The 21,270-nt window shown below is 45.6% G+C and overlaps 1 protein-coding gene across 2 annotated transcripts in view; it reads right to left on the reverse strand.

Moving 5' to 3' along the window:
• Nucleotides 1–2,026: 2,026 nt before the first annotated feature.
• Nucleotides 2,027–21,270, reverse strand: part of synpo (synaptopodin) — a 22,462-nt gene continuing 3,218 nt past the window's right edge. Inside the window, exons 2-4 of one of the 2 annotated variants that reach the window (XM_081712811.1) lie at nt 18,184–19,567; nt 7,828–9,812; nt 2,027–5,286 (exon numbers count right to left, since the gene is read on the reverse strand). In XM_081712811.1, coding sequence (XP_081568937.1) covers nt 4,579–5,286; nt 7,828–9,812; nt 18,184–18,406 — 2,916 coding nt within the window. In that variant the 5' untranslated portion in view covers nt 18,407–19,567 and the 3' untranslated portion in view covers nt 2,027–4,578. The remainder of the gene's footprint in view (nt 5,287–7,827; nt 9,813–18,183; nt 19,568–21,270) is intronic. The other variant, XM_027027327.3, reaches the window with a different exon arrangement.

A 21,270-nucleotide genomic window follows, 5' to 3' on the forward strand; every position in this document is an offset into this window, starting at 1 on the left:
AAACAAGGCTCTAAAATAACTGTGTGGTGTTGCAGCTTTGTGACCTGTAGGCTACATGATCATACTTCACTGCTAATAGTGGCTCTGAGCTTAAAGTTAACATGACAGAAAGGAATCCACAGGAAAATATACTATGGTTCTGTGCAACCTCTAATATAATATATGTAGGCCTACGAAAGATACGTATGTTGTCATGCACAGTGTTTATGGAGTCTTCAATCCCTGGATGGGCCCACAAATCACAAATGGAAATGTCACCGCTGTAATGTTTAAACTGTGTTCACAACAGAGTGGAGGAGTTACTTTGTTTCTGACCTCTGTTGAAATGGTGTGAGATTATAAATGGAATTTACCAGTTCAGACCTACAGAAGGCAGTATAGGCTAAGCGTCAGCGTTAATGTCGCTGGTTCAAGTAGTGCAGGAATCCAGATTACATTCAACACTGCAGATCTGAAATGAAAGAGATGATTCCTCTCATTTATTTCCAAAGGAAACAGTATTTCTGGAGGAAATCTCATTCCACAGCCCTGTGGTGGCTCTGCTAAGGCTGCTGTCTGTCATGGCTCCCGGCTCTGTCCTTGGGGATCCTCGGCCTGTCAGCATTGCCGCTCCTTTCCAGTGTCCAGCACACACAAGTCAGATAACCCACGACAGGTACAAACATGATTATATGACTCCGGTGTGTTGTGTGCTAGGAACACAACAAAAATGTGGACTGCCTTGGGCACTGTGAGGACAGGAAGGACAGAGCTGAGAACTAGATAATTATGACCTTCATAACAGGGCCATTCGCTCTAACCTTCTTCTTTTTTTTAAACCAAATAAGGATTCCAATTAGCAAAGCAAGGTGCTTTTAAATTGAATATCATAGTGCTGTGATGTGACTCCGCCGCTCTTAACGATGCCGCCCACTTGTAGCCCTGGAGCACACACCTCTCATCTTAGCATCTGCGCTGTCCTCACACACCCGATCCGGCTGATGAAGAGTGTGTGAATTAGCCGAGTAGCTTCATCAGCGCTGGAGCAGGGTGTACACTAGAACGATGACAGCTCCGGGACCTCGCTTAGTCTTTCGTTTGAGCCAGATTAGCCGTAGTCTTACACAGGTACTTGTCCAGTTCGGATCAAGGAAGACTGATGTCCAGCTTAGTCTGGTGAATTCCATGTTCAAATGTCCCTGATTCAAATAATCAGTAAATGGCCAGGTACGGTAGGTGTGTTGGAACAGGTCCTGTCGCCCATCTGTGCTGGCCCTCCAGTGGTTCGACCCTGGTTTAGCAAACATGATTACCAGCCTTATAAAGGTGTTTTACATAAACATTTGCATTTTAAAGGTGAACTCAGTGTACTGTAAATTCCCCAAAGATACTTGTTAAACTTGTACAAGCTAAACTGAGTGAATGTGTAGTTTACATTTACAAAGCATAAGCATACAACCTGCATATGTATTGCATTTTGACAAACGTCCAACTCCACTGGAGATGAATGCTGGTTTGATGACCTTATTTAATATTAGTAACTGGTCTATTAATCTGGTCTGTTAAACCACGTCCTGATATGAAGGATCACAACACAGCAGAGTTTCACGTTTTTGTCCTGCTCTAACACACCAGGTTTAGTTCATGGAGGGCTGGAAGACTCGCTGAGGGGTTGAGTCAGGTGTGAGCACGCTAAGCTAAGCAATGGCTCTCAAGGCGCCTGTTGCTACCTTAGAGCGATCATAAGGATCAGATGTCTGTGGTTATAAAAATGGATCCTCTGGTCACACCCACAAAGCTGTTTAATGTCTGTTAAATTTTTCAAATGTAACCAACATGTCTCTCTCTTTTGTGCTGGTAACACAGTTACACAACAATCAGAGAATGAGCTAGATGATGTCAACAAAAAAATTACGATCGTAATTGATAACCTATGGCAGGCCTGGACTAGCATTAATAGTCAGTAATTATACCATAATCATACTATAATAATATAACAACAACCACTGATGAATGCTGTACTAGTGAGACAATGAAACGAGTCAGAAAGTTTCAACATTTATTTTTATTTGTGTTTATTCATAAATTACACAGCATTTATGAGAGCAGGAATAGTGCTTTTGACATATTCATGATATAAAGGCTTTATTTTTATTTCTTTGGGGGGGGGGGGGGTGTCTTGTAAAAATGCTGTGGAGTGAATAGCAGAGCTGGCGCACGGGGCGGTGTGACACTGAGAGCGACATTCGAATGTGCCGCGTCACCCTGCAGCTGGTGCGCCTGTCAGTCAGAGCATGTGTGCAAGTATTTACCGAAAGCAAATACTGCCGCCAGAACTGCTGATGTACCGATATCGAGTGTCAGGACCCGAGAGAAGAATCACGTTTGCGTGTGCTGGGATCCATTACCTGAGGGGATGCCAGTGAGGGTGCCTGCGGTGTACACGATACTTAATCTGCTGCTCAGTTCTCCGGGATACTCCGTGCTCAGAGGAACGTTTACCTCTGTCATCCTCTGCTGGTCTCAGACGAGACGAGATCTTTGCTTTATAGAAATAGCATATGCGGTCTGTGCTGGGAGATATGCTTTGGCTTGGACGCATGCAGGCTGTTGAGTACAAAAAAAGTGCAAGAAATGATATAAAAATTAAAAAAAACACTGCATAAAACTAATATGTGCTTAGTTTTCTTTCTGCTGAAATACAACATCCAGAAACAAATGCGTTCATTGGTTTCACCGTATTTGTACCAAGTATGGTACTCGATGCTCTGTTGCCTTTTTTCCCCTCAACCCCTAAAGTACTACTTCATTCAAAATGTTAACTCTGCTAATAATAAATGAAAGCCAGTAGGAAGCAGCTAGCATTATGCGAGTCACGTGTTATGCTAACTAATTCCCACACACTTCCGTCCACCTTGACATTTTTGGATCAAGTATTCCTTCAGCTGAAATATTTTGAAAAGGTTTATCTTGCAAATATATTACAAAAATACAGCCTGGATGTCATATGGTATTAACAAAAGCAGTTATTATTACCTTCCCAAATACACCAACCCTAGGAGTGTCAGGTATGGAAACTTTCTGCTTGAAGGTGTTTTGTTGTTGTTGTTTTGTTTTTTGTTTTTTTTTTGGGGGGGGGGGGTTTGACTGAATTTAAGATTAAGTCTTAAATTGTAAGATTATGCAAGGCAAAGCCAATTACTAAATAGTGATGTTAAGCACATTAGACTTTTTCATATTGTTGTGCTTTCCATTAAGATCAGTTGATGAGCTGGACTCTGGAGCTCTTTAGCTTACGGCAGCACTCTTCAGCTCTCCCTGGTTCCTATTAAAACGTGTTAACAACCCCCCCCACACACACACACACACACAGCATAAGCCACAGCCGTTTTCTAAACACACACACACACACACATATGTGCGAGTGTTCTCCAAACACACATGTAAATACTCAACTGTAGGACTGGTGTTCACATAGGAGAGATTTCTAAATCTCCTGAAAGCGCAGTGCAGTAATCCCTCGTTTTAAATGTCAGTCCTTTTGCCCTACTGTTTAATAGTACGTGCTAAATTCAGAGATTTCAACAATACCATTATCAGTTACCACTGTTCATAGGACGGGTCAGGCCTGTCACCCTGTCAAACATGACCTTCAGTTATTTTGTACCCACGGATTCCTTCAACATTTGATTTGTGTTAGACCCGCATACATGGTCAGTAAACTGCCTTCCTGCACTCTCAAATGTTTCCGAAGCAATGCTATACAAAAAAGAACAAAAAATGTGAATTGTTTTATAGATTTACACTGGAAGAAGCAAAATGCATAAAATTAGATCATCTAATACTGCTTTAAAAGGGCGTTCGCACATCGATCATTTCTTTGGTCTAGAAGCAATGAAAAGTCTTTGGTTAAATTTTAAAAAGTCCCCAGTCCAGGTAAGGAAGTCTACCAAGAGAACTACCCTCAGGCGGGCGCAGAGTTGTCCAAATGGCGCCGTTCAGTCACAGGCTGGGGTTTTCCCCTGCGTTGCCCAGTTGAATATTTGTCCTTCCACACACCGCCTTGAATCGCAGTTATGGCCAAGCTGCCCATGACTCAGGCTAGGTGTGTAAGAGCAGGTGGAAATGCCCCGAATGCAGTGTATGCAGAGTCTGGTGACTGGGAAGGAATGCAGTGAGTCAGTGCATGAAAAAAAGCTTTGCTTATTGCTTCATTATTCCAAGCGAAAGAACATCTTCCAGCCGTGTTGTTGAACAAGTCCCAGACCCCTCCAGGATTACATTCAAAATTTAATGGCCACCTTGGAATCGGAAGGAAGAGAATCAGGCTTTAGGTTTTCTCGTTCTGTAGTATATTCTCTGTGATTGCTAAATTTTAGTCCACACCTGTCCCGTTAACTACAGTATTCACCCAATCAGAATACTGCCAAACCAGCTAATCGAGGTCTTCCAGAGGCACCAATTAGGTGTGGATCGGGTGTGTCAAATGACAGGTAAGGGCTAAACTCTGCAAAAGAAATACAGCTCCAGGTTGATAGGTTAATGATCACAGGTTTATTAGGAGGTAACCAAACCTCCACTGTGTGTAACGTGTGCGTCCTACAGGTCTTCAGAAACCCCACCCCTTTTCACTCGTAGGCTCCCGGTCCAGGCACGTGGGCAGGTGTTGTAGCTGCGCAGCCCGGGCGAGCGAACTCCTGAGTCCTCCGACTCCAGCGAGGCGTCGGAGTCTGTGAGGGAGCGGGTGGTGTAGAGGCGCAGAGGGGAGCGCACCGCACGTGTTGGGGTGGGCGGGGGGCTGGTGAACGTGGGGGACCGGACCGCGAGCGAGTGCGACTGGCCGGGGTTGGCGAGTTTGGGCTCGAAGGACAGTGCCGTGCTGCTCAGCGGAGACATGGGGAGGCTGTGGCTGCTCAGAGCCCCGGGTGATGGGCTGTTCTTCCTCTTGGCCGCATTGATGATGTTTTTGGCCAGGAGACGATGGCTGGCCTTGGTGTCTTGGAGGGCGATGGGGGATTGGCACGTGGTTTGCCAAGGTGGAGACACAGGTGTGGTTGTGGCATGGGTAGCGGTTGGCCAGGAAGGCAAAAGGCTCTGGAAAGGTCTTGGAGTTGGGGAGAAGGTGACTGGCTTATGGATGGTTTGGGGGGGTGGGGAAGTGACCAGAGAGCTGCGCTGGCTGCTGGGGGACCATGGGGCACAGGGAGGCTTCTCATCTCTGCTGGGGCAGCGAGGTAGGCTGGAGCTCCAGGGAGTTGGGGTGCTGGAGCTGCTGGGTGGGGTAACAACTGGAGACTCATCCGTAACCTGACAATGGAAAAAAAACAAACCTCTCCATTACTCTCAATATATTATCAACGTATTAATTAGTACGTGTTACACACATAAAACATTACTTCATTTCCATACAGGTAAGGGCAAAAATCCCAGGTCAGTGTAACATTACAGTGCCTAATATATGCTACATCTATAACTGACAACATGCAGTTCTTCAGAGACACTCCTGGCACGGCAGTAACCACAGGGATCCATTTTCCAGATGCAAATTAGCACTCTAAATAAACTTCAGATCAGTTAGTACCAGGTTCTTAAAGACCACATTGTGGGTACGTCTTCAAGAACTCCAGTCTGTTCTAGAACATGAGTGAACTCGAAGTGAATGGTCATTATCTTGCATGCTGAGTCACCCTGTTTATTAAAACAGGGAAATGCCAAACGTTGCAGCATTGAGGCATTTGTCACCTGCGTCCCAGACTGCACATCATTTTAAACCGACCATCCTCACTGAGAACTTGATTTGGATCCAGAAAAGTCCCAGCCACATCGATCAGTCAAACACAACTCTCAGCGCACGTGCCAGACAGCTCCTGTGCTCTGCTGCACCGTTTTAATCTCGACTCCACACCCACAAGAACTATTTAACAGTTAAATCCACCTGGAAACAGTGGCAATTCAGGAGCGTTGCAAGCAAACCTAGGCGGTTCTGTTTATTCTCCGGCACACTCGTGTCACACTGCCGAGTATTCATGCACCATTCGGGTAATGAGCATGCAAGCAGGCGAGTCCACCAACCTGTGCTGAGATGCGCGTTTGCTCTGCTAAGCCTGCTGGCAATTGTTACATGCCATGTGAGGGGGAGGCTGGGCTTGGCCTCTGCTCAGCCCACCCATGGCGGAAGAAGACCCAAAACCTCTCCTGATGCAAAGCCTTAACCAAACGACCTGGACTGGTGACCTGGTGATTCTAGACTCCAACCATTCTTCTAAGTCAACTGCAGGGTCTCTGCATGGAACTCTCTAGCATTTAGCAGACACTTTTGTCCAAAGCAACTTACAAATCTAACAAATGAAGCTTAAGGGCCTTACTATAGGGCCCATCAGTAGTGGGGCTTGAACTGGCAAACACCTCAATACTAGCCCAGCACATTAACTGCTGAGCTGACTGCCCCTCCTAACCCTAAGTAGTATGACACAGAATATTAATTTTTCTGCCCATCTGGTTAGTTTGTAATTCTCTTTAGTGTAGGGTTCCCAAATCCAGGAGCTGGTCCCTGCTCTGGGGTGGAGTGCTCGCAAGGGCAGACCAGGAGAAATGCACCCTCTTTCTAAAAAAACTCTTTTCCTTTTTGTTGAAAGCTACCATGTCTTTGTGAATGTGAATTAATTCATAAACCTTGAAGACATAATAACCGGTGAATTCTAAACAAACGTTAGCACAGAATGTAAAAGGAAAATTGTAATGCAGTAAAAGAAACAATCAGTGACAGATGTTGAAGTATTTTTGAGGTATGGAAGCATGGTGGACAGGATGAAGAGGCTAGACTGGAGTTTTGTGAAGTATTTTTAGGTATTGAGGTATAGTGGACAGGATGAAGAGGCGAGACAGTGGAGTTTTGATTTTTTTAATAAAGAGGAAGAAAAAAGGACAATAGTGAGAGGGAAAAAGGAGCACAGATAAAAGAGGTGAAGAAGGTTAATCCGAAGAGCTGAGTAACATCGTTCGAAAAATGTTTCCCGTTTCCCATTCTCAAAATGCACAGTATTCTTGTCTCCTGTCATTTAAGCCAGATAACCACTGCATGGGATTACCACTTCATTCAGTAATTCAACACTAGTGAACAGCATGCAAATTGCCAGCCTGTGGCCACACAGCACTGTGGCACCACACCACGTCAGGTTCGCTGACACCAAGGGAGTTATCCCACGCCCACTCTCATGGATGTCTGCTCATAAAAAACTGCAAATCAAACCCAAGATACCATCTGCTAAAATACTCAAAAAGAACCATGTAAAACCAAATTTAAGAAAAAAAAAAACAGAAGCAGGAGCAGGAAAACACATTGGTATGTTACCTAAAAGTTATTTGGCTTATGCATAACTTTATAGAGAGTTCTGCACTAAATTGCCATTTTGTGGCATGTCGTAAAATAAGACATTTGTAGCGGGAGCCATGGCCCCTGGTGGCCAGACTCCAAAGTGCAGCGTGAAGGGGTTCCCGTTTCCCAGCAGAGTACCTGATGTTTATTGCCTCTGCATACAAAAGCTGGGAAGAGAAACTACAATTAAATGTATTTCATGAAGAAATCGTGATCTGACAGAAGCCTGAAAGTCTCAGGAGAATAATAATATGCTGTCATGGTGTGAAAATAATCTATAGCATTTCTGGCACTTTCTTTTTCCCAGACTGCATTCTGCATCTGTCTGTTCTATAGGTGCAACTGCACAAGTGGCTCGGAAAGTCCCTGTTAAGCCTCCTTGCATGGCCTGCCTCGGTCTGCAGACCGCACAGAGCAAACAAGAGCAGAAGGAGTATTATAGCACACTAGAAGGAGAAAGACGGCTTCCACACCTGTGGGACGATCCCAGCTTTCTTGGCAGAGAAGGTGGGTTTGGGTGTCTGTACGGCTGACCGAGGTGAAGCCATGCCTGACATGGGGGAGGCTGCACCGCCGCTTGCCATCCCCACAGGCGTCATGGGAGGAGAGAAGAAGTGGGCCGACCTGTAGGCATGCTGGGTAGGGTTGGGGCTAGACGGGAGAGAGGTCTGCTGGGGGAAAGAGAATCCTGTCACCATGGACTTGCGTGGGGGTGCTGCTCTGGGGAGGGTGCTCATAGGATCCTTGATGGGGTTGAGGATAAACAGGGAGGAGTTCAGCTGGTACGGCTGGTGCCGGGAGAGCTCCAGCTCCACCTTGCTGCAGCCGTTCTCCATGGCAGGGCTATCCGGAACCGGCGCGGGCGTTGGCACTGGCACCTTTGCCGGGATGCTCTTATTGCTGGCCTTCTGGTCTTGAAGGGTCTTTGAAATCTCAGCGCTGATGTTGGAGGAGTGCACGATGGCCTTGACTCGGCCAGGCATGCTGGATGGATAGGCCCAGGAGGGAGGCAGAGAGTGGGTCGGGGATGGAGAACGCCGCCCAGGCGCCATTTCATGGACGTACCTCTCCATTCTGGACTGCCGTCGAGCGAACAGTTCGGCCCCTCTTCCAGATGCATCAGTCAGGGCCTGCTCGGGTGTGTGCTCCACTCTGGCTCGCGTTCTGGAACTCTTCAGTGTTGATGCCCACTCCGGCACCAGAGCCTCCTCCACGCCACTCTCATCCTTGGCCAGGAAGTTGGAGGCCTCTGCTCCGAGGGCCAGCATTTCCTCCTCCTGCTGCGACTCTGGCTGGCCCCTCACCTTCCTCATCTCGTCCGCCCCCTGAACCAGAGACAGGAGCTCAGGGTTCGGAGACAACTTTGGCTTCTCCTGGAAAGTGAACATTGACTTGCGGTTCACCCGCCGAAACCGGCCTTCATCCAGGAGGCCCGTCCGAAAGGAGGTGACCACCCTCCTTTCACTCAGGAGCTGAGGGACAAACATGGGACATGGAGCAGTAGATGGGGCATAGTAGGTGGGGCCTGGAGGCGGAGACATGGCTGTGGGACGAGGAGCATGGGAGGTGAAGGATGACCATGCGCTCATGGCAGCTGGGAGGGGAGGCGTTGGGTACGAAGGAGCAGGAGGTGGAGGAGAGAACACCGGCCTGGAGGATGCTGGAGAAGGAGGTTCGATGTTTATCTGTGATCGGGGAGGCTCCTGGCTGGCCGGGAGGTGGGGCGTGGAGCTGGAGGTGATGAGAGGGCCCGTGGACTCAGCCGAGCCCACCGTGGTGGGGGAGAGGAAAGGCCGCGCGGTTCTGTTCGTGATGGCCGGCTGCTTCGACACTGGCCTACATGCTTTTCCGTTGACCTCATTGCCATGACAACCATTAGGAACGCGGAGGCACTCACATGCCTTGTTAAGCTCCGCCCCTTCCTCTCCTGATTGGTCAGCAATAGCAGCGGTGCTGATGCCACCAGGAGCACCTCGCTGCCCTGCTTCCCCAGACAGCTCCCCAGGGGTCTCTTCATCCTTGTCTCTCACGGGGAGGAAATGACTCTCATGCACACCGTCCTCCCTATGCCTCGTCTCACACACTGCCTCACCAGCCTGGTCCATGTCACGTTGCGTGGCTTCTTCGCTGGTGAAACCTCCTGGGTCCTGTGCTCCACCACTTCTGGGCTTCGAGCGCTCAGACCGGCCGTCGGCTGAGTGCTTCCTGTCCCGTGGCGGCGTGCTCAGAGAGGGTGGCTCAGGCGCGTTCCAGGACTCGTTATGGCCTCCTTCTTCTCCTTGCCCCCCTCCGATGCTCACCAGCGTGAAGGCGTCCACCCTCTGCCGGCGGCGGTTAAACAGCTGGACACCTCTGGAGCTGGAGCTGGACGGCACGGTCAGCTGGGCGGCAATGATCTGGCTCCGAGTTCGCGCTTCCTTCAGCTCCTTCTCCGACAGGCTGACGCTCCTTCCGAGACCTGCAGACACACAAGCGCAGTGCAGCATGAGAACCAGCGTGAACAATCACAAGGATGACAATCACAAGGATGTCCTCTGTAGAAGGACGTCCTCACTCGCACAGAACCTATATGTTATTTTTGGCTGTTTGGTTGATTTAACAATTATGGATGTGCTGCTCAACAAAGCTGTGCGCAGCCTTTTCACAGAACTGCTGAGGTGTTTCTGCAGCTTATGGTTCCCTTTAGCAGCTTTAAAGCACGCCAGGCCTAGGGTGATACATACTGCACCTCGACCGTTTCGCATTAGAGCATCTCTGGTGGAGGCCAAGTGACTCCTACTTCGTCTTTATATTCATTACCCTCTCATTAGTGTCATGAGAATTTGGGATTTGCCTGAATGTTGGCCACATTCTGCTAGCGAGGCCCCAGTGCACTGACGTTATGTATTAATGGAGCTCCTCTGTGCTGTGGTGAATTCCTGAACAGCGAACCCTCTAAACACTCAATACATCGAAATTTATGGGAATTTTTCGTAGAGATCAAATGCGCTGTTTTATACCCTTCACTAATCTTCATGCATGTAAAACTAAAACCAGACAAAGTGTGTTTCACTTTGACTATAAATATAATGAGGCACCCAGACATTTAAAAAAAAAACTATATTATACAGGCTATATTTACGTGGAAAGGTAAAGGTTTTAAATGTAACGTTTTTAACGATGCACAATAAAACCAAGTAAAGCTATGGTCGTCTGTGAATAATTTGGTAAGGTGCGCTATTAAACAAGCATCTTTCTGTTGAAAATGGCACTGATTTTATTTCCCATTCCGAGTTGCACAAAGCATTTCCTTCAGCCTGCGACTACGGTCCCACCCATGGCATTCCTGAACTGCCGAGAAAATTCCCGGCTTCAGTCTGTGGCACACGCTCAAAAATCGCTCGCAGACGCCGGGGCCTCGGGATTTCGCCCGTTTGTCCTCTCGTGTGCTCGCCCACAAGCTGACATCCCGACATCATCCCCACAAGACTGCACGTTAAAATCCTTGAACTAAAATATGGAGAATTGTGGTCTACTTTCGCTCTGAAGCCTGTCACTTTGTCGTCAATTATACTGTCAGAATATTATAATAGACCTAATAGAGTTTTCAGGTTTCGCTCGCTCTCTCTCTCTCTCTCTCTCTCTCTCTCTCTCTCTCTCTCTCTCTCTCTCTCTCTCTCTCTCTCTCTCTCACACACACACACACACACACACACACACTTATGCATTACCTCAAAATACAAGTAGATTCACTTGTATATTGTATTGTAGCAAAATACTAATCGACAACGTTATATCAATAAAACTTTATCAATAAAGTAAAAAAACAAATAGAACTCATGTGAATTACCAGAAAACGAGGCTTTACAACTTTAAAAATAGCATTTCATACTTGCGTAGTATTCAATTCTCAAATGTAGAATAATAAAAATTATGTCATTGCTCAGAGACTAGATGACGGGATCGAGGATTATGACTCACTGATTTAAGTGTAGTTAAATGGAACAGAATAAAGCTTTCCTTTATAGAGGTTTGATTATTTAACGGTTGCATGTTTCCCTGTGAGTTTGAGGTTTTTGTCCTCGTGTGGGAAAGTTAGTAGGGCACTCTTTCTTAGTGGTGCTCTCAGTCCATGCAGGTAGATGTTTACATTGTCAACCCTCCAAATGAGCTAAGCAAATGATTTTAAACAGATTTGCCAGACTCAAAAGAGTTTTTTTTTGTTTTTTTTTTATCAAAAGGGACAAAACTCAGGCAAACCGCTGAAATCTACATCAGAGCCAGTGGTTCGAAGTTTCCATTTTCCTTCCCCACAAATATGAAACGTCTGTTCTCTAATGTTTCTGTGATTTCTGTATGTGTGAAAACCTACTCCGCATAAAGTAAAAGAATATGTTTTAAAAACTTTAAAAGCAATGCTTTTATGATCACACATGCAGAGTGAATGAGAGAGAGAGAGAGAGAGAGAGAGAGAGAGAGAGAGAGAGAGAGAGAGAGAGAGAGAGAATCATAAACTTCACAACTAATGCCAGTAAGCACGACACGGTGAAAAAGGAATGAATTATATTTATATCTTAGTTACTTAAACAATATTAGACAAAGTTGTGAAAACCACCCAATTCTTAGGCTATGTAAAATACAGGATAGTCAAATCCCACATTTATCACATATTTGTCACTCGTTAAAAAAGACATTCCTATTCGTTTCTCACATGAACCTATTTAAAATTTAACACATGCTACTGACTACCTTTGCCACACGAAACAGCGTGCGCTTACTGCAAACTGCAGTTCACATGTCGCAACTCTATCCACGCATCACAGCGCACCTTTTATCCACTCAAACGGTGGGCAACGCACCATCGCACCATCGCAACAAAATTTGAGTTAAGTCTTGTTATGCAATATTTTTGTTCGTAAAGGACTTCAAAAGCATTTTAAAAAGTTATCTGGTGTTACAGATGGCGAGTTTAAACTTAGCTACGTATTTTTCCCCTCGATAGCCTACATGAACAAATGGATTCCAGAGAAAATTCGTGGTCGAACAAACTGTCAGACATAACTATTTTTTCCTTACCGCAATAAATTCGGAAAACTGTCTCTTTGTTGCTGCTCCACGAGATTTTCTAATTTAACTGTATCTGTTTCGTCCACTCCCCCTTTTGCAGCTACAGCTCGAGCTCGGATTTCGTTTCGTTGCAGAGGAAGATCTGTCGCGCGCTTGGCTGGTCCACACGTTCTCCGTCGTGTTGTGGAGGCCAGGCTCACGCAACGACTTCGGAAGCCAAACGGCGCACAGTTTTCCAATACCCTTGTCTTTATGTGAACTTTAAACAATACTAAATACCAACATTATAAAGGGAGTATTTTTCTCTTTAACCTATTTTTTTTACTCCATCTTTGTACACAGTCATAAGATATTGCAATAACAATTCAGGGCACTTACTTTTTGAGTCATTAAAGAGGCTCCTTTAGAAACGTGTCCCTTGCTATCTAAACTCTAACTAGCCCCTGAGAAGCTGATTCACTGTGAGGGTAGTGTTCAAATACCCCCAGGACTACATGGCATGAGGCAGTTTAGGCGCGGTAGGGGCCGGTTTGGTGTTGTGGTTAACAGTGAAGGTTATCGCTGTGGATTTTAAGTGCTGTGGTTAGGGTACAGCAACTTCCTGCTCAGTTAGAGAGTGAGAGAGGTAGTGAGGGAATGAGAGAGAGAGAGAGTGTGAGACAGGGGAAAGAGTGAAATGTGCATACTGAGGAAGAAAGATGGAACATGCAGAAGGTGGGGAAGCAATGTAAGGGAAGGAGAAAGAAAGAGAACAAGAGAGAATAAGAGAGAGAAAGAGAGAGAGAGCGATTAAGAGAGGCGGGGGATGGAGAGAGAGCAAGAGGGAGAGAGATATAGTGAGAGAGAGGGAAATCTCTCAGCCCAGGCTTCCTGTGTGGTGTGAAGCGCTTCAGTGTGGGCAGAGGGAGTTGTCTTCCTATAAACATTCTGATTCTACCCAATGGTTCTGGGTCAGAGGTAAGATAACCCTGTTGGATGTGGTCAATCCTTTAGAAAAAGGGACAAGATTAAATGACCCACCCCATTGGGCACTTTCTCTCTCTCTCTCTCTCTCTCTCTCTCTCTCTCTCTCTTTCTCTGAGACTTATTCAGAATAGTAGGGAAGTACTCAAGGTTTCCAGAGAAATTAGATGTTTCAGACGGAGGTCCTTCATCAGCTGTTCAAGCAAAGTGCTTCTGAATTTATAGGAGGAGGAACCAGTTTCTAATATTGAGAGAGTTATATCATAAACTAATCTTACAATCATAAAATTCATTTCATTGAGTTCTAAAGTTCTGAGATTGTAGATCAGTTCTTTTTATTTGAGTTTCCTCATTTCAATGCTGTCAGAGCAACAACTGGTCATGCAAACAGATATGTCATTAATGTAGTGTCCATTATTATTAAAATTCCTTGACCATGGAGACAACAGATCCTTAATTCTGATCATTCAGTGGTGTTCAACATAAGCAAGCCTTCTCTTGGTTTCATCAATGTAAAGCTGATTACATGTCTTGCAAGTAATACAGTAGACAACTCCTGCAGTAATGCATGAGGAGGAATGGGTGATGACAATTCATCCTTTGGTGCTTGATACTTTAGATGCTGTGGTAACAAACTTACATGTAGCACATCTAGAGCGGTTGCAGGCCAGAGTACCACAGTAATGATCTGAACGGTCATTTATCTCACTCTTGACGAGCATGTCTTTGATGTTGTTGTGTCGTCTGTAGGAGATTAGCGGAGCATCCTTAAAAAAGGGGTGCTGGAGGATTTTGAAGTATTATGTATCAGCCATTGTTTTATTTTTAGGATGATAAGTCACCTCACTACTGTGACCATTACTAAGATATACAACAATGATGCTTGGCTTGGGTACAAGATGAACATCGTCAAGGAGCAGTAAACACCATGGAGAAGGTTGGAGGCCAAAATAAGGGCAACAAGGAAAGAAGTCAGCCAGCTATTAGAACTGTAGAAAAGCGTGATGAAGGTACCTGAGAAGTACAGCAAGCTGTCCAGACCAGAGACCTTGGAGCCTGCCAAGCAAAGATTAACAGCTCTGGCTGCCTGCCTGAAGAGGTACACAAGAGAAGTCGAAGCCCGGAAAATAAACAGGATGTTCTCCCATGAGCCTTTCAAAATGTACTCTCATTTGCACTTTAATAGCATAACAACAGACCCACCAATGCTGGAAACTGAACAATACTGGAAAGGCATTGAGAACGAGGCATCACACAACAAAAATGTTAGTAAACCACAGCAACTTCCCTGAACAGGATCCAGTAACCATCACTCTAGCAGATGTCCAAGAAAGCATCTCAAGTATGAAGAGCTGGACAGCTTCAGGCTTTCACCTGGTCCACACCTACTGTAAAGAAGCCAAGTGCACTCCATAAATGCCTAGCAGCACAAATGAACCAGCTGCTAAAAAATAGAAATTACCCTGACTGAAGTCAGACAGTTCTGATCCTGAAGGACCCCCAGAAAGGCAACTACTGGCAACTACTGTCAACTACTGGTTGATAACTTACCTCTGCACAACATGGAAGCTCCTGTCAGGCATCACTGCAGCTAAGAAGAACTGGCACATGGCTCATTACATGAGCGGAGCCTAGAAAGGCATTGGAAAGAACACTGGAGGAGCCAAGCACCAGTTGCTCATGGATGAAACACTCACTTGAAACTGTAAGACCAGACAGAGCAACCTTTGCACCACCTGGATTGACTACAAGAAAGCCTATAATTCAATGCCCCGCATATGGATCTTGGCATGCATGAGGCTATATAACATCAACAGGACTCTAGGAGCCTTCATCAAGAACTCAATGGTGCTGTGGAAGACAGTGACCATTAAGTGCAGGATTTATCAAGGAGATGCCCTGTCTCCACTGCTGTTCTGCATAGGCTTGAAGCCCCTCAGTGAGATGATCACCAAGAATGGTGATGATACCAGCTACACATACAGGCTATGGAATGAAACAATTAGCAGTCACCAGGTCTGGATGGTATCCTCATGGATGATATCAAGCTTGATATACCAGGATAAATAGCATTGACATCGGAATGTCATTCAGACTAGATAAGTGTGGTGGGATGGTTACAAGAAGAAGGAAGGTAGCTAGAACAGAGGGGATCATGCTACTAAAAGGTAGCATAAGACACATCAAGGGCAACTACAAGTACCTTGGAATCTCACATGCAAATGGGTATCATGAAGAGGCCACAAGGAAAGCAGCTAAAGCAAAATGCCTACAGTGAGGCAAGTCCTGAGAAGTCAGCTGAATGGGAGGAAAAAGGTCCGGGCTATCAACACCTATGTCCATCCAGTCATCAGATACCCTGCTGACATAATAAGCTGGCCTAAGGAGGAGATAGAAGCTATTGACATCAAGACTCCTCACAATAAACAAAAGATTTCATCCCAAATCCAGCACTCTGAGATGGTACACTAAGCAGAAGGAGGCTGAGGACTAGTGAGCATCAGAGCCACATATCCAGGATTAAACAACCAAGATCCATGTGTGTACCAGGATGATGGCCCCAAATGACTTAGTGAATACATCAGCAGAAGCAGTAGAAGCAGTAGCATCATTGAAGGATACCAATGGCTGGAAATAGCTGGATTGAAAAACAGAACAGGCACTAATCATGGCAGCACTGGAACAAGTTATGAATATAAGATCAATGGAGGCTGGGATCTATCACACCAGGCAGGACCCCAGATGCAGGCCATGCAAAGATGCCCCTGAAACAATCCAGCACATGACAGTGGGGTGCAAGATGCCAGCAGGCAGACCATACATGGAATGGCATAACCAAGTGGCAGGCATAGTATACCGAAACATCTGTGCCGAATACAGGCTGGAAGTTCCAAGGTGAAAGTGGGATACACCCCAAAAGGTGGTGGAGAATGACCATGCTAAGATCCTGTGGGACATCCAGATACAGATGGACAAGATGGTAATGGATAACTAACTGGACATAGTAGTGGTGGATAAACAACAAGGAACAAGGAACAAGGAACTTGAAAAATATCAATGAGAGGAGAGCTGGAAAAGATGAGGATGGTAATCTGAGCACTAAGGGCTGTGACCCCTAAACTGGTAGAATAGTTCCAGCAGATCCCAGGAACAACTTCTGAGATCTCCATCCAGAGGAGTACAGTCCTGGGAACAACTAAGACTACACAGGACCCTTAAAGTCCCAGGCCTCTGGTTGCTATCAACAGGTCAGGAATAAACATGTTAGGGCAGACATGTGGTCTTTATCACAATCCTTAAGTGTAACAGGGCCATCTTGATGGCTTCTACTGAGAATATACACATTACTTATTCTAACAAGACTTCCTTTTGGCTGGAGTCAGAGAAAGTATCCATAAATCCAATGAAGTTCCAGTATTTTCAGATTTTTTGCATGCACTCAATTTCACCTATGAAAACAGATGCTGTAAATTTGGGTTGTAGCACTCTTTGGAAATTTGTCTCTTAATTTGAAGCATATTATTTTAAAAATACATTTGCGTCAATTCATCTGCCAGTCTGTGGTGATATGCCTGTGGAGGCTGAAAGCTAGGAAAGTTTCCCCACAAAGTGCACAGAGCCAAACTCCAGTGCTGTTTAATTCATTTAAAGTCTGGTGGCTGAAGTCAAAAATAAAGGTTAACATATGAGATATCACTGAGGGCTCAACACGCCTACACACTATGAACCTGCAAAAACACATTACACCATATGGAGAGAGAGAGAGAGAGAGAGAGAGAGAGCGAGAGAGAGAGAGAGAGAGAGTACGTACGTGAGAGAGATATGTAGAGTATGTGTGTGTGTGTGTGTGTGTGTGTGTGATTCCAGTCACTCATTGGTTTTCTACTTTGTTTTCCCTTGGAAACTGTCTGGGACCATTATAACACAATGAAGCAATAACAATCTCAGTGTTTTCCTCCACGTTGCTTTCAAGCATGTTACACTCTCTAAAGCTGAAACAACACGAGAGTGACCTACAGAAATGCCCAGTAACAATGGCAACGTGTCTGAAAGCCGCACTGTGGACTAGAGCTGCATTTAATGCTTTTCCCATCCACATGACAGCAAATGCCCTCATGCGAGAGTGTGAAATGCTTCCTTCTCTGTGAAGGCTCATCTGTGCTCCCGGTGAGCTTTCTCTCGCTTCGCTAGCTCGCAAAGGTTCTGTGAGGGCACGTCTGTGTTTCTTCCGGCTAACTCTCATTAGCTTTATGGTCAGTAGCTCTGTGAGGGCTTGTCTGTGTTCCTTCCAGCTAACTCTCGTTAGCGTTATGGTCAGTGGTTCTGTGAGGGCTCATCTGTGTTCCTTCCAGCTAACTGTCATTAGCTTTATGGTCAGTGGTTCTGTGAGAGCTCGTCTGTGTTCCTGCCAGCTAAGTCTCCCTAGCATATAATGTCAGTGATTCTGCGATGTGAGGACATGTTGTCATAACTTTTACTGGTATTTCAGCCAGACAGAAACAGATGTTTTGTTCAACAGGCTATGAGGCTTGACCAGTGAGGGTGTGGTGATCTGCTCTCTCTGTGTATCTATAAAGCTCAGACACAATTCTTTTCTGATGATGACATTTCAAGGTACCCAAAGGAACCCACACATGGTCCAGTACCGAACCACATCATCCTACATGAGGTCAGATGTCAGCAAAACACACATGCTCTTAGTCTCTGATGTGTAGTCACCAGGGCAATTTTAGGAATTATATGGTCCCCCACTGCAATCTTTCTACTTTTTTATCTGCATAATAAATCGCATAATAAAATATATTCAAATTAATATTTACTTGTTTTTCGTGCAGCGTGGGCGGTGCCGGAGACCAGGGCGGGCTTCGCTTTGATCCAGCTGTGTGTCTCCTTCTCCCAGGTGTGGAGACTGCTCCGGTCATTGCTCCCACTGCCCTCCTCCTGGGCTTTCTCCATGCTGGTGCTGCAGCCCGTTGCAAGGGTCATGGCAGAGGGGCCAGTCCAGCTGGCCCCTCTCCTGATGGGGACGTGCGCCCTGTCCATCCCTGCCCCCTGATCCGGGGCTAGCGCTACTCTGTGGTGGCTGGTCGGAGGCTGGTCGGAGGCTCTGGAAGCAGGGGAGCACCTAAGGACCCCACTCGCCTTCCTGGCTGGTCTTGGACGAAAACTCTGCGTCTGGATTTGCAGGTCAGAAGGTCAAAAGGGTTGTGTTTCTCAGATCCTCTGTCTTTGCACTGCTCTTCTTACAAAAAAACAAACAAACAAACAATAATAATAACAATAACAATCACAAAGCCCCATAAGCTGGTTTGGAGTTATGGCTTCAGGCAGTTCATGGGCGTGCAGATTTTTCTCCAGAACAATCTGTCTGCCGAGGCAGCCACTGACACGCGTGTTGAAAAGAAACCTGTTTTGTTTTCTGCTCTACGCAGTATTAGTCAAGCTCTAATAGGGAGTCTTGGGAGGCTTCTGCTCTGAGACACACTTCTTCCCAGGGAAAACAGCCAAGTAAATTTCACAATTTGTGACTTGCTTTGCTGCATATCTGGCTCAAGCTGCAATCCCATCCACTGTGCTGCTTGGGTCTCTTTCACCCTGCAGATCCAGACATTTCTCTTCCTCTCTTTCTTCTCCCGGTGGCCAAACAACCCCACAGCCTTCGTGTCCCGACCTCCGCGAGACTGACCACAGTTTGCCAAACACAATCGCACGCCCCTCGAAAATTTTCAACAATGTTTCAAAAGCAAAGCTACGGCTTGCGGCTTCCTGTAACTTCGCGAGATCACCATTCAGCCGAAATGTCACCCAAACGTTGAGAATGTCACCGTTCAAAAGTCTCACATTTCTACAAAGAATTATTGTTCTTTAATCCTTTTATTTCTATTGTAAACAGATGCTCACTATAATGATCTCCTTATATCCTCACATTACTCATAGAGTCTCACTGGGTGGTTTGCTGTAAACCGTGCTCTCTTTGACAGAGCCAGTGTTAACCAATGGGTTTATTTGTCTTGTCCAGTTCACGTCCTGGGAGGTGAGATCACTCAGGCGAGGGGTTCGGGGGTGGGGGGGGGGGGGGGGGGGGGTTATCTGGGATGAAGACCTTGACTCTGATGTGACAGTCCTCCTTAAACAATTCTCGCCTATGTTTGGGTTGGAGCGGCGCAGACAAGCTGAGAGTACTGTCCGGTAATCCACGCCTGCCTACAAAGAGAAAGGTGAGGATTGTCAGAACACAAACCTGAGAAGACTGGATGTGTTGTGAAGTTTTTATTACCCCAGCTGGGGTACAGACAATCAGCAGGTGGGGCAAATATAGGTCTGCCTTGTTCTCATCTGAAGAAGAGACTTTACTTTTGATTTTATGAACACTCAGTGTTATTATTAATGGCAAAAATGAACTGAAATTCGAACTCATGAAGCGTATTTCCTAAACATGTCATAGTATAAACAATCGAGCAGTCTTTATGCCCTTGGCTAATAGAAAGGAGACAGAAAGGATGGTAAAGGAAGAGGGTGTCATAATTAAGGACTGAAACATGAGAAATACACGTCCCTTTCTGTAAAAGCAAGGTAGGTTCAAATACTTTTTTGGAATGGGGTGAGGGGGTTGAAAGTTGGAAAGGTCCCAAGAATGTTCCAGAAAAAAATGGTCCTGTTCGCAGTGTTTAGCTCTCACGAATCTGGCTCTGCTCCTAACCCTTACTTCTGCATGAGCTGTAAGTCACACACTGAACTTGGTGCATGCGTTAAATACTGGAGATTTTAAGTTTTAAAAAGTGAGAGAGAGAGAGAGAGAGAGAGAGAGAGAGAGAGAGAAAGAGAGGAAAGACATTCTGCAAGGCACATATGACCTCTGACACTTGCAGGCCACTACCTTACAGATCGTGTGGAACTGGATCCTGAGGCCAAGTGTCCCGGGGAGACAACATTTATCACCAGCACCACCTTTCACACACTGTTAAAGCCAGGCACAGCTCTGACAGAGAGCTGGTGGGGTGGGGGTGCTTAGAGAGAGGCTCCCTCTTCAGCTCGTCATGGGTTCTGCCTGATATCACACACAGCACCCACTCAGAGACCCCCCCCCCCCAGCAGCATCTCCAAATTGAAGACAGTCCACTCAAACAAACCACAATGACTTTCACATGAGCGTCCGTCTGTCACTCTCTGTTACCAAAGAGTGAAGAACAGTTGCATTGTTCACACATGCTACCAGGAGTTGGGACCTCTGAAGGAAGCCACTAACGTTTAGCACGTCCAGTTTGAAAGAAGCAACGTCGTTGTTTCACGCAAGTCAGGCATACAGGTGCCCATACTCTTAAACAAGAAGGGTTGGATTCGTCAGTAGGTCTGTAGACTTCTGGATGGAATCATTTAAACCTGAAAATAATGTCCCTGTACCGTCTGTAATATCATGTTCAACAATAGGTTTACATATGTTGGTTATCATAATCAGATAAGATAATATAAACCTTTATTAATCCCGCAGCAAAATTTGCAGTTACAGCAGCAAAAGGGACAGTACAATAGCCTCAGAGACACTGAATGTACACAATAGATGTAAATATAATCCAAATACTAATTTGACATAATTATGACTTTTCATATATAGTAACAGTAAAATGTTTCTTATATGACACTGATCAGTTAGTGAAAGTTTAATATGACACACTAACTTTGTATTTAACATATAAACTGCTACTGCATTTGTACTGAATGTATATACAGCTACATATTGTAAATATTTTGGGGGTTATGTTGCATGTTAAGGAGTAGTTATAATTTTAGTTTGAAAAGTGCCTGCTTAGTTCTATACCACATATTTAATTGTAAGTATTGCATGTGGTATATGTGATTATTATTACACATGCCAGAGGCTTTACGTGCTTTTTGCATATGGACCTGGA

Source organism: Electrophorus electricus, chromosome 4, assembly GCF_041902795.1.
Source record: "Electrophorus electricus isolate QZ-2024a chromosome 4, ASM4190279v1, whole genome shotgun sequence".
NCBI lineage: Eukaryota > Metazoa > Chordata > Actinopteri > Gymnotiformes > Gymnotidae > Electrophorus > Electrophorus electricus.